General features: G+C 42.2%; 1 protein-coding gene across 3 annotated transcripts in view; it reads right to left on the bottom strand.

The window, feature by feature from the left end:
• NPHP4 (nephrocystin 4) overlaps positions 1–14,396 on the bottom strand; it is a 288,934-nt gene that overhangs the window by 86,147 nt on the left and 188,391 nt on the right. For all 3 annotated transcript variants that reach the window (XM_066607298.1, XM_066607299.1, XM_066607300.1), the window contains 3 exons: positions 9,419–9,564; positions 2,835–3,026; positions 567–751 (listed from right to left, as the gene is read on the bottom strand). In XM_066607298.1, coding sequence (XP_066463395.1) covers positions 567–751; positions 2,835–3,026; positions 9,419–9,564 — 523 coding nt within the window. The remainder of the gene's footprint in view (positions 1–566; positions 752–2,834; positions 3,027–9,418; positions 9,565–14,396) is intronic.

Consider the following 14,396-nt stretch of genomic DNA (forward strand, 5'->3'; position numbering starts at 1 on the left):
AAGCTTCATTAAATTGACCAGTAGGACCCTGCAGGTGAATCATGATGGACACTGGTGGTTGATCGCTGCTTTCGGCTGCCAGGCAATCATAATTGGCTGATTGCCAGGAGGTACACATTTAAAGAACATGTTGCTGGGAGGACAAACCTTTAGGCCTTTCACATGGGCGACTGAGATATCGCCGAGAAAAAAACCACAGCGATATCGCATCTCCTTTTCAGCTCCAGCAGACTAGCTTGCCGTTTTTAGCAAGCACTTCCTGGCTTGGAGGTTCAAAACCCCAACTCCACAAAGCGCTGGCTGTGATTGGTTCATCGAGTGCCGTGGCTCAGCCAATCACTGCCAGCGCTTGATGAACCAATCTGAGCCATTCAATGCAAAAATATATCACAGCCATTCAATGTGAAATTTTATATATATATATATATATATATATATATATAAATACATGTAATATATGGACAGACCAGATCTACCAAAGCGAAAATTGCCATTTTTTAATTTCAGACCTTTTCAGATCTCATGTGAGATCTTTGTTCAAAATATAAGAAAAATGTCGGGCTTACCTGGGTTTAATGAGCCATCTTTGTTGATTTGAACCAACAGACGGGCCGGTGTCTCAGAACGTGACTTAGAAGTAGAATGAATTTGTACAAGCTGCAGTCGAGGGCTGGTCACTGACGGGAAGCGGTAAAATTGGAAGGTGAAGTAAATGGTTTGGGGCCAGTTGGTTGGGAAATCTTCCTGGACACTATGAAAATAACATGATAATTAGCATTTTACAAGCAACACTGCACAGTCCAACGTGTGACCTAGCCTTATACTGGATTCATTTATATGTCATAGAGCGTTCCCAGCCTACTCAATGGCAACCCAACTTAAGATCTGTTTATATACCGTTTTCAAGTTGAAGCGCAGTCTGAAGCAATATTTTTGTTGTCAAAAATAGCAGAACCGTGGCGAAAGACACTACCACTCACAATGGCCAGCGCAGTGGGTGCCTAGAGGCGCTTAGTGATCAAGACCAGCGATGTCTGGTAAAAATTGTCCATGCAGAGATCTTTAGCTTCCATTGGATATGGGAGCAGAAAATCCACCAGAGACTCTCTGTTAACACCATGACACCAGGCACAGTGTCTCACCAGGGCTTGTGAGGTTACTAACTGGACCCTGGAGGACTGGCAACATGTGATGTGATCTGATGTGTTACAGCTAGAGTTAAGCGAGCGTACTCTGCCGAGCTTGATGCTTGTTTGAGTATTAGCGTACTCGATGGTGCTCATTTCTCGAACGAGCATCACGCCATGTTCGACCCCGCCCCAGTTGTTGGCTCCTCCCTGCTGTGGCATGCCTGTTTTGGCCCCTCCCCGCCGCAATGCAGCGCTCATCAATGGCGAATTTTTTGGCTGGCAGGGAGAGAGAGAGAGAGAGAACCAAGAAAAAAAAGCTCAGGACCCGGCGTCCCACATACAAAAATGCTCGAGTCTCCCATTGTAGTCAATGGGGTTCGTTACTCAAGTAGAGCTCTCGAATTTTACGAAAAGCTCGACTCAAATAACGCGGACCCGAGCATTTGGGTGCTCGCTCATCTCTAGTTACAGCACTAATTGTTTCAGGCTGATGGTAGGGTTCGTGTGTGACACGCAACCCATGAAGCCATGGACCCCAGTTGTCAACAAGGCACTGTGCGGGCTGCTAAAGGTTCCATACTGGTGTGAGGTGTACTCATGGCATGGGTTGGGTCCGCTAGTTTACTTAAACACATCATTGGCCAGTGCTTGCTAACCATTTTTAGCCCTTCATGTCCCCAAAAATGTTGGGATACTCCAGCAAGATAATGCACCATACCATTGGGGCCCAAGTTGTCCAGATTGGTTCGAGGAGCATTCTGGAGAGTTCCTATGAATGGTGTGGCCTGCAAATTTGCACAACATGAGCCCAGTTGAATATTTATGATGTTTTGCCAAGGAACATTTGCACTTGAGATCCTGCACCTACAATTGCATCTCTTCAGAAAACATGGCTCAACATTCCTCCAAATTGATGTCACATAGAGTTGCTACACTTTACCGGATTAGAGGGTCCTACACAATATTAGTTACTTTAGGTATGTCAGTGTATAATAACTACATGCAGCTGTTTATAAAGAAAAACTCAATTATCAGTACAATCAAGAAAAATTGTAATTAATAAACCTGAAGTACTCCATAATGAATCCTTTATACTAATGCAAAAAAAAAAAACTTTAAAAGAAAAATTTAATAATTTTATAGATTTTTTGTTCATTTTAAGGGAAATGCTCTGAGAGCCTTTCATTAGGAGTGTTTTAATGAATACTTCTTTTCTCCATAAAATAACACTGGAGCCTCTTTTCTTAGAACTCTGTTTTGTGCCGTTCCTCTGTTATATCTCCTATAATATATGAATAAATTGACAACTGAGTGTTAGTTTTCCCCTTGTCAACAGGTTGCCTAACACTGTCAGCACTAGCTGGATAGTCTTTACTGCAACTTGCTCATCATCCCATATTTTATGGATCTGTTTAAAAAAACGTTTTGGTCTAATCAGTGTAACCACATGGATTCTACAGAATATTATGTGTGTATAGGGACAACTATGTGATACTCATGTCTTGTTCTCTGTTGTCTAGATACATCCTGCAGGTGATGAATAACCCCGTCACTGAAGAACGCCACTCAATTAACTTTTCTGGACTATGATTGATTAGTGTCTGGTTCACCGTATTGTCATCAGCTCCATATTCATTAGCGGCTCGTCAGACTCAACAAAAGCACACTCATCGGTTAAACATACAAGGATGTTGCCTCTCTCACCTGCTGAAGGCAAGAAATTGTAGGATGATCTCATTACATTGCAGATAATCTGCCTCTTCCCTTTGGGGATTAAAGTTCACCGGACTTGATGGATCAACCACTTCCGCTACCTCATTATTGCAATCGCAAATTTCGGGGAACCCAGCCGAGTGGAGACGTGCCAAGGCAGCTCGAGACAAAACAGATGTGGTGCTGGAAGAAAGAAAGGGGGCGCCATTTATTTAATGGAAAATAGTTATGTCTTATTAATGTTAGCTCTGCAAAGCCTTATTTTACAGTATGGGCAGTTCACTTGTTCATATACTGGTGGCAATTGTATTAACCCTTTCCAATCCAATTTTGGATTCAGGGTTTCCTAAAAGGCTTTCTCTTTTTGCTGTTATACAACGATGCCATCTGCTGGCTCAAGACAGTGTGTGTGCGCCAGAGAGGCTTCGACAGTGGAGTGGCTGGCAAAAGACGGTAAGAATACCCTGTTGGACGTCTTTTGACATTGGAGCTGTAACTATGAAACACGAGTTCTGCCAGGATTTATTTAACCCTTTCCCATCCACTGTCTGACGTCTAAAGACATTATGATTTAAGGCTGTACAGCTCTGATGTTGGAAGACATCTGTCAGGGTTCTCTTACTGTATATTGCCAGCCTTTGTGCTGTCGGAGCCTATCCAACGTGTCACCTCATGCAGTACTGGTTTTAGCCAGCAGATAGCGCCGTTTTATAATGGCAGAAAAAGAGTAAGCCCCCTAGAAAAACCAGGATACAAATTGGATTGGAAAGGGTTAATATAGCAAAGTCAAGTTTGTCACTTAACACAACTCATCAGGGTATGAGGAGGAATTGTCATTGGTGTTTTTACATAGGACTGCATGAACACTTACTAAATCTTCAAGAAAGACTGACAACCCAATGACATTTTACATCCAGCCTGTAACTTCTCCTCACCATCATTACCATAGAGCAGACATATCCTGCTCTGGCCTGTGGCTGGAGTCCAACACAAGCTTTAGCTGGGTGTAAATGTCCAAACGAGATAAACACATAATTTATTACATCATTCTGCTTGCCGTCCCTTAAATGTTATCTACGGCAGATGATGAATGGCTAGAGTACAGTAAGGAAGTTGGTGGACAGTTTCCATACTTTTATTTCTACTTAGAAACTGATAAATGGAAAAAAGACTTGGAAAGCTACTGCTGTAGGCCTTACGAGGCAGATCTCATAGAGCGTATACTCAAATAATACAGTGAAATTCCAACAATCTCAAATCAGATGACGAATTACAGTCATTTTAACCCCTTCATGACATGGCCTATTTTGGGCTTAAGGACGCAACAATTTTTGGCAGATTTTCTTCTCCGTTTATCAAAAGCCATAACTTTTGTATTTTTCCATCGACGTGGCCGTGTAAGGGCTTGTTTTTTGCGTGGCGAACTATAGTTTTTATCGGCGTCATTTTTGGGTGCATTAACTATATTGTAAAACTTTTTTTTCTTATGATAGGAGGGAGAGAAAACGCATTAATTCTGCCATAGATTTTTTAATTTTTTTTTCACAGCATTAATCATGCAGCATAAATGAGACATTCCATTTTTTCTGCGGAACAGTACGGTTACAACGATACCAAAATTCTTACATTTTTTTTTAGGTTTTTCCACTTTTCTGCAATAAAACCCCTTTTTTTTGGAAATTTATTTTTTTCGAAATCGCTGCATTCAAAGTCCTGTAACTTTTTTATTTTTTGATTTACGGAGCTCTATGAGGGCTTATTTTTTGAGAGACGAGCTGTAGTTTTTATTGGTACCATTTTGGGGTATATACGGATTTTTTGGTCACTTTTATTGCGTTTTTAGTGAGGCAAAATGCTAAAAATTATTTTTTTTTTACCTTTTTTTATGCTAATCTGAGAAAAAGCATTTAAAAAATCGTTTTTTTACTCTTTTTTTTACATTTTTTTAATTCATTTTTTTTTAATCTTTGTTTTTTTTACAACATTTGTGTCCCTCTGAGGGACTTTGACCACTGCCCTGATGATCGCTGTCATAAGGCATGGCAGAGCTACTGCTCTGCCATGCCTTATCGCTTATACAGCGATCTCAGGCACTGGTAACACAGGACGCCAGTGTCTGGCGTCCTGTTACCATGACGACAGACCGGGCTCTCGCGATAACATCGCGAGAGCCGGCCAGAGACACAGAGGGAGCGCAGGGAGGGGGTTAACAGCGGGGGGCGCATCTCCGATGCCCCCCCGCTGTTGCAGCAGGACGCTGGCTGTGACTGACAGCTGGCTCCCACTGCTGGATAGAGCGGGATCATATGTGATCCCGCGCTATCCCCAGGACATAAGTTTACGCCCTGTTGCAGGAAGTACCCTGCTGCCAGGACGTAAACGTAGGCCCTGGAGCGGGAATGGGTTAATGTTTAATCTCACTGGTCACCGATAATTATATATTATATAATTCAACCAAGTTAATGTGGTTACCCAACTTATCTGAAACATTAGTGACAGTGAGAGAAATGTTTGACAATTAAAAAAAAAAAAACTAAAGAAAAAAAAGGATTTAACTTATAAAGCCTGTAAGTAGTAGGTGGTTGTAGGGCATACCCCTTCCCACTCTCCTTACCCCTCCCTCCTAGTTATCCCTTCCCCATTGACAGAATAAGGTCTGCGCACAACCGGTGAGAGCGCAGACCTACTTTTCCTATGATTGTTTACATAGATTAAAATACAAGAATTAATCAGAATTAAATAGTTTGCGTTAGAAAAATGGAAATGTATCAATCTGCTGTAAAACCATGTCCCATACTATCTTATGGGTCGATCTCGGTCTACATTGACTGCAGTGGTGACATGTTTGTAAACTCATAGGCTCTCTACATCCAAGCTTTCTGACCCAAACGGAACATCATCAGTCGCACCCGATATCTAGGAATATCAGGTCCCAACCCATGTTACTGTATACAGGACGTCACTGGACCAGCAGGCATAGTCACATCAAAGGTCACATGACATACCGCCAGAAGAAGGAACTGGTGCATCAATGACGGGGTAAGCATGTACAAAAAAGTTATTGTGGGCAGTGTGAGAGGGCTATTAAAAAGGTAACAAAAAAATTGGACACCTTCTTTAAGACAAAAGAAAAAAAAGAAGAAAACCGGACTCGTTGATTATTTGTTCATCTGTGATAACCTTTTCTCACTGATAAAAAGAGGTTTATTTGAAGTTGCTAGTGCATTTCTGCAGTTCCTTACTCCATTATCACACCTTTCTATATCTATTATTATCCGGCATACATAAGAGTTCTCTTTAATGATCATCCCCCATCAAACGAAAAACATGCTTGTTCAGGTTAAAGGCAAAAAGAGCCCAGCTTCTACCGTACATCCTGATAAATCTGCACAACATCGCGAAGCTGAGCAAGTAGAAAACACTATATTAATTCAGACTGAACAGACTGTGTGAGTCATTATCCTTGGCATTCTGTAAGAACACATGGCGACTGCTATTTCTGCTTTAGGTAGTCTTTCATATATCTCCTCCCCCCAAGTACACAGACTCAGAATGACAAGGCTGTTATGGATGCTTTATTACAATTCCCTTGCAATAAATCACAAGTTTAAAATTAAATGTACAAAAAGCCCTCCAGGCAGCATTTTCATGGAGCAGCCGCTCTCATAAGTGACCCCTTCAAATTTAAAGGCTTCATGAAGTGTGATCAAAAGACCTACTCTACAAGTGATCAACCCAATGAGAAGTTGTCTACATACAGTAAGATCAGAGATAAAAGGTGATTGTCGGAATTTAAAAAAACATGTATTTTTATTCATTATGTAATTAGTCCCCAAGTATACATAAGTGGGCTAGGACTACTTTGTTTAGCTATTCAGTTTACTCTGAAACTTCCTAAATTCCTGTGTGTCGTAGGATCTCATTCTGACCACCTGAGATTTACTTGGGTTTATTTGTTCTCGAATTAGTCAGCACTATGTGATAGACTCTACCACACAGGCTCTTCAGAGGGGGGCACAGAAACTCCTATCACAGTTACTGCTGATGATGATGATGATTAGAGGCTCCTGCCACAGATAATGAATCAAAATGAAGGAGATGACAGATCATTGTGAACTTATGATCTGAGACTTATTTAGGTGAATATAGAATATGAATGGTAATGACAGTGTACTTCCTGCAAGCAGAGATGGTACAGTCTTTAGCTGCTCATGTGATGATGTACTGATGCATCGTGGGACTGATAGCACATAATAGTGAAAGAGAAAGCAAGGAAAAACATCAATATTAAAGGGGTTTTGTCATTAGAAAAAAAAAATCAATATTGACCTATTCCTGCCCAGGCAGTCTTCTTACTGCATTTTCTCCTCACTGATCTTCTCCTGGCTCCTGCAGTTCTCCGGGTCACCTCAGCACAAGCCACCGGATCCTCTTCTTCCAGTGATGAAGCGTACATTCACAAATAGTCTCCTTCCTTCAGATCAACATATGCTACTTCACTAGTGATGTAATGTTCACTGCCTAGCAGGGAATGCCGAGCTATTACAGAGACTGCACATATAGGCTGTCTCACAACAATAGCATATGAACGCTCGCAGCGAGACAGCGCACATGCACAGTCTCAGCAATAGCTCAGCATGCCCTGCTAGGCAGTGAACGCTACGTCAGTAGTGATGTAACGTACACGGACCTGCAGGAAGGAGACTGCCAAGAATAGACGCTCCATAACTGGAAGAAAAGGATCTGGCCAGCTGGAAGTGACGTGACCCGGGGAGACTGCAAGAGCCAGAAGAAGACCAGCAGGGAGAAGATGCGGTAAGAAGACTGCCTGGAGAGGAATAGGTAAATATAGATATTTTTTTCTAATGACAAAACCCCTTTAAGGCAGTGTCTGATAAGCATCAGATAGGAGGCTGCACTGCATGGAAGTGAGTGCAATATACATAGAAGACGTCCAGAGTGTGACAGACAATCAGGTAAGAAGGCAGGGATAGAAAACTAGATATTTGCACATGAATAGCACTTTTTTTAAAATAAAAATAGGAAAAAAAGCCAAAAACCATACAGTGTGCATTGAGATCTGTTTTGCGGTGCACAGAACATTTGTCATAGCACTTCCTGCTCCTAGCACAAGGCCAGTGACAGACAGCCAGAGAATGATCATATGGCTCAGTGCAGGATAGGACTGCTAAGCAGTTTTGGATGCACTGAATGGGAAATATTGCATGACTACCTGCCTATATTTAAGATGACCAGACGTCCCAATTTAGGCGGGACAGTCCTGCTTTGAGGACCCTGTGTCTCCCTTTCTCCAGGGTCCCAAGCAGCACACCCATTTGTCCCGCTTTCGGGATGCCTGGTATCCATTCAAGTGATTACCAACCAGGAAGCCGCGGCTCCCCGGCTGGTAATCACTCTGCAGCGCTGCTCCCGGAAGCGCACACTGACCTCTCCTTCTTGATTCTGCAGGAAGTGAGGATAAGAGAGGAGGTGTCTTTGTCACCTAAAATTACTGGACTGGTCTAGGCTGTCGTCATGGGAATGTGCCAATTCTGAAACTGTGGTGCAAGCATATTATGTGAAACACATAGGGTGTCCAGCTCAAGTGAGCTGCTGACATCAATCATTGGCAAAGGGATGAGTTCTGTGGCGAGGGAGTCCAGACCAGTCCAGCTCATTGGATTGTTTGCAACTAATTGGTATGGCACACAAAAACAGTGATTACGGGGCAGTGGAGTAATTCGAAAGAACAGAAATGGTGTGGTTACCCTTGTCTGTCAGTCATCTGTCTTGTATTACAGTTTGTTCATCATGCGGGTTTTAGGTGGCAGACTTCCTCTAACAAAACTGATCCATTGCTGCACTGATGACAGCAATCCGATGACCACATCAGGGTAACTCTGCACATGCACGAATTCCGGAACTGCAGTGCAAGGGAGGTTTGTGGAACACAGTGACTCCAGTTAAAGGGATTTGGAGATGATTAACAAAGGGACATGGTTTCTGGTTATGGAGAGGGAGAGCCTAGACCAGTCCAGTAATAAAACCACCCAGCAGACTGTTTGAAAATAATTAGTAGTCTTTGAAAACGGCGATGGCGGGGCAGTGGAGTGAACATGAAAAGCAGAAATGGTACTGCAACTCTTATCTGTCAGTCCCCTATCTTGTGTTAATAATAGTTTATGATGTGGATTTTAGGTGACAAATTTCCTTTAAAATACAACATACCTGATCCCTGTTTCTCCAACAGCAGACATCGAGAGAGAATCGTGCTGCCCTCATACACAGGAGGTCAGCCAATCCTGCAGTCATTTGTGCCATCTGCTCACAATTATCTTATGTGAATGGCCAGCTTCACCTAGTCATTCCTTATATGATAGTTACTGAAGATGAAGCCAAGGGACCTCCACTAATCTCCATTTGGCCTTGTATCCTAGTACACTCTGACTTCCCTGGGCAGAATTGCTTGTGGTTTATAGTATAAGAGAATACAACAGGCTTTATAGACAAATATCACATCTCAGGACAAGAAAGATGATTCTACCATATAGTAGTGCAAGTATATAAGTTCTTACCTTCCAGTCTGAGTTCCCATTGCCACAATCGGGGCATGGACAGGAGAGAATACAAGCTCTTGGAGATGGTCGACATTGGACGGCTCTTGGTTACTTTTACTGAGATCTGCTTCAAGGTGCGTTATTCCACTGGCATAAGGAATTTCCTGTAGATGTAAAAAAGTGGTAGACAATATAGCACACCTCCAACCAAAGATGAAGTCCTGAATTCCTATGTGCAGTAACCATGTACTTCAGACATCTCCTACCTTTAGCTTCTGGAACTGCCATCATGGTCCTATTAGATCTAATTAGGTCACCCAAATGATGCCACCCCTCCTATTTCAAGTTAATACCATACATGAAAGTATTAATCCCTAAAGCATGATACTTCCTGGGTTATGAGGGGTTATTTCTAAACTGAGACCAATGACCCCCAGAACTTTCCAGACTGGGCCAGAAGTTGTCAGAACATGTTGTGACCTAGGCGGTGTACTGCTGGCATGATGCTACAAAGGCAAAACAAAGTCAGGAGAGAATGATAATGGAAGTGTCTCATCTATATAAGTGTTCCAGGTCTCCTCTTTACAAGAACCATGTCAGGTAATTTGGGAAAATGGTTTTATGCATCAGGAAACAATAGAAATGAAGGTGGTGAAACAGAGGTTCCCGGTGCTAGATAAAACATTATGCAAATGCCGTTTAAATATGCATCTGTGCTAGTGATGCGGTGTGTGACTTCTGACACATTCAACTACCTGGATGCATACGATTTGCATTTATAATGTTAAAGGAAACCCAAGAGAAAGAATTCAGGATGTTCAACTATTTTTCATAAACTTCTGTAGTAGAAAACCATTAAAAGGTTATTTGCACCATAAGCATTTGCCCCTTATCTGCTGGATAGGTGATAAATGTTAGATAACAGGGAGTCTACATGATAACACCCCATTAATGTCTAGAACGAGGGACCCTGCCAGACCCCAGCTACACAACAAGCGTTTGAATGGAACAGTGGTTGAGCATGCAGTCATTTCATTCAAACTCTATGGAAGTGATGGGAACAGCGCATAAAGTAGAAAATAGTTCAGCTCAGTACAAAGTTTAGATCACAGCAGATCCTGACTAAACGGTGCAGGGAGGGAGAACACGGCGAGCCAGACACAGGCAATCCAGATGTAGACCAAGTTGGAGGTGTCATTCTCCTGGCATCACCACTCAGATGCTGGGAGCCATGATGCCATGAGAACGGCACCTGACTGCTGCGGCTCTAATTGGCTGCAGCGGTTAGGCGGTATCCATTCCACAATCGTTCGAAAAGCGGGTGGAGAGAGAGAGAGATCTCTCTCACTCTTCACCCCCCCCCCCCCCCCGAATCTTTTTGGCAGAGTAGGCAGTTACTCGAAAAAAGTGATGCTCGCTCAAGTAATTGCCTTAACTGAGCATGCTTGCTCATCTCTAGAGGCATCACTTCCATTGATGTCAGTGGGATTGAACACCGCTATTACATTTCCGGGCCATAACTATGTGTAGTCCACTGCGCTGACAGCGGGATGATGGTCAGCTGATCAGTGGGGTCCCAAGCAGCAGACCCCCACCAATCAGCTATTGATGACCTATCCTGAGAACTGGTCATCATCAATAATAAAAGTCCCAGAATACCCCTTTAACTTCAAAGTAAGAATCTGTGTCCCTTCTTTGTGTGTTAGCATACTTTGATAAATGGGGCTTTTTTGAGACACATGAGAGCTGGATCTGCTCAAGTCCACGGTGTCTTTAGCTGTCTATATGGTAACAAAACAAGTATGCCTTCATGGCGGCGCTATTATGCTCTGCGCTCCCAAGCACTGATGATGGCTGCGTCCCACGAGACTTGTATAGTTGCGCGTATACGTTCTCGCGCGATGTTCGTGATTTCCTGCAGGTGCACTGAAGCTTAGGGGAACGCAGCAAGATGGCGACACGGCAACAGAGACAACAACTACCTCTAGACGTGGTATTTATATTGACTAATGCCATGTGAGCTTGCTCCAGGTGTATCTAATTGTGCTTATTGCATTGAGGGGAGGTGTTTGTTTGGTGATTGGGTAACTTTTTCTAGCATGTGATATATAACTGAGTATTTTAGTCTGGTTTTTATGCTTAAAAAAGGCCATCCGTCTGAAACGTCACATGTTCCTGATGGAATTTAATAAAAGGATCATCTTTTAATTACACCCTGGATGCTGCCACCTCCCCCTTCTTCTCTATCCTGAGAAGAAGTCATCATCAATAGTAAAAGTCCCAGAATACCCCTTTAACTTAAAGTAAATATCTGTGTCCATGCCTTACTAAAGTCTGCAGGATCCTCATAAACAGGGCAACCAGGATTAATTAGGAAATGCCTTGCATAGCGGTGAATTATTTGCCTTACTATTTCACAGGAATCTTTGGCCATTTAAACCCATCACGTAAATCTGACCTCGCCCAAAAGATATTGCACAGTACTTGACACATGAAATGAACTGGAAAATGAGCTCTATCCGGACACTTAAGAAATGCAATCAGCTGTGAAACCTCCATAGATTTCCATTGCACTTACAGTTGTAAAATCTGTATTCCAAAAAACGTATGTGACTGTCTAGACATGGCACATTCCCAGCTTAATTCTAATGGCTATTCTGTGAAACACTCAGATCATTTCCCCCCTAAAATACTAAAATTACTTGTCCAACCCTTTTCTCACTATAAGCTATTAAAAGCACAAAGGAAGCAGATGACCGGGAATCAGTGACTGCGGGTCGCAGAAAACCGCATTCTTCTGATAGTTAATAGTCCCAAAACTGGGACCAGAACATAATAGGCATTTATGGCATATCTTGTGTATTTGCCATAAATCAAGGTAGATGGCTATTAGCTCAATAATTGCTTGCCTGACAACAATTTTACATTTATGACTAGTGTTAAATTTTAAGGGGGTTTTCCAGCTAATCGTTAGGGGTCTGAATCCTGGCACCCTGCTGATTAGCTGTTGGAAAAGTCAAGACATTTGAAAGAAAGATGCAGTCTTTTTATTGTATACAAGGGCAGTGCCTTAAGTGGCGTAGTGGGTTTTCCTGGTATTGCTGCAATCCAATTTATTTGAATGGGAATAAGCTGCAGAAAAGCTTTTTGACAGTCGAATGTAAAGTCATTGGTCCAATTAGGAGGTTGCAAAGCTCCCCTGAGCACCGTGGCCTCTTCAAATAGCTGATTGGCTAGGTGCCACGGGTCAGATCCCCACAGATCTGACACTGATGGTCTATCAGAAGGATAGATCATGATAGGGGTCAATCATTATTAATCAATAACCTAACATAAGAAAGATAAGGAAACAGTGTAATGAATGTGACATTAGTTATTTGGTTATATAATGTTATGTATTATATGTAAAACATTCCGGAAGTTGCTAGTAGAATTTGGATATAGAATCATATGTAAAAAGGTATATTCAAGCGTTTATTTGAATATTGATTTTAAAATACTAAATGTATGATTAATTAGATTTTATTCAGTTATCTTACTGAATACCAACTCTGTGCTGACTCCCGAGTAGGTGGCCGAACCAGTTTTGTCTATGTGAAAAGTAGAAACAATGTCCCCTCTTTTGATGTGCAAATTGTTGATGGATCTTTAAGATTACATTCTGATTAAGTAGGTACTCAGCCAGCCAGGAGACAACCTTTATTATCACATGTAATTGTTTTATGTATAGTTCAAACAGCTTTGTTGATACCTTTTGTTTAAAAGGCTTTTGATTTACAGCCCTATTGTAATCTGTTGGAATGAGGGTTTGGTCAGCAAAAGTAGAATGAAACTAGGTATTGGAAACGCCTTCTTTACAACTTGCATATAAACTAGCAATGTACAACAATAAACAGAATTCATTCTGATCACTAGACGGTCTTATGTGTAGTGGTTATTATGGTTCTCTATGAGTACTCTATATAATATTTCCTCTTAATTTGGATACAGGCAACATTCGCATTACGGTCTGCGTTCCAGACCCCCCACAGTTTATTTGGCGCCCGACAAGTGGCGCAGAAGCTAACTCCTTACCTGCAGCCGATACCTGACTACACTACCTGCCGACCAGCCGGACGAGAGGCCACGGGACCCCAGATCTACAAAACACCGGTATACGGTAAGCTCTTGACTTGCCACTCAAGCTCTGGGCTCTCCTGACTTCATTCAGTCCTCGTGTCGACAGGGGGTGAGTTGCTGTATGTTATATAGGACGCTTCTGCCTGTTATTTACGGTGTTCTTAGTGACCGTGCTAGACGGAAGAACCCTTGTGTGTATATTGCCATGTTGCCTGTAGTAATTGTTGAAATCTGTACGTTGATAGTCTGTGTCGTGTTAGCCATAATTTGCTTTTACTGAGTCTGTTATAATATCACCAGAAGTTCCCTTAGAAGAGAGGTCTGGTCTCCCCTAAACCCCCCCCCCCCCTTAAGGAGTCCGTAAAATTATTCCAGGACCAGGGGTCCTTAGTGTACTGTGTGAAATAGAAGCCTGTGTGACCTATAGAAGCCTGTGTGACCTATAGAAGCCTGTGTGACCTATAGAAGCCTGTGTGACCTATAGAAGCCTGTGTGACCTATAGAAACCTGTGTGACAAATAGAAACCTGTGTGACAAATAGAAACCTGTGTGACAAATAGAAACCTGTGTGACAAATAAGGTTCTGTGTGCCATAAGCTGTGTGAGAAAGGGAAGGGGGAGACGATTGCAGACAAGTGTATAAAATATAGAAAGATAGGACTTAGAAAAACGGGAACCTTTAACTATGAGTTCTGGTAACAGTACGGGAAAAAGCATATGAAAGATATCAGAGACGCCGGTTTAGATAAAGGAACAGACAATATGGGAAACGTACAGGGCAAGTAGTATGCCTATATGGAAATCAGCTAGAGAAATAGTAAAAGACAAAGAAGGCACGTTAGCTGTGGGAAGAAGAATGTAGTAAGGTGTTTAGAAT

Source organism: Eleutherodactylus coqui, chromosome 6, assembly GCF_035609145.1.
Source record: "Eleutherodactylus coqui strain aEleCoq1 chromosome 6, aEleCoq1.hap1, whole genome shotgun sequence".
Taxonomy (NCBI): domain Eukaryota; kingdom Metazoa; phylum Chordata; class Amphibia; order Anura; family Eleutherodactylidae; genus Eleutherodactylus; species Eleutherodactylus coqui.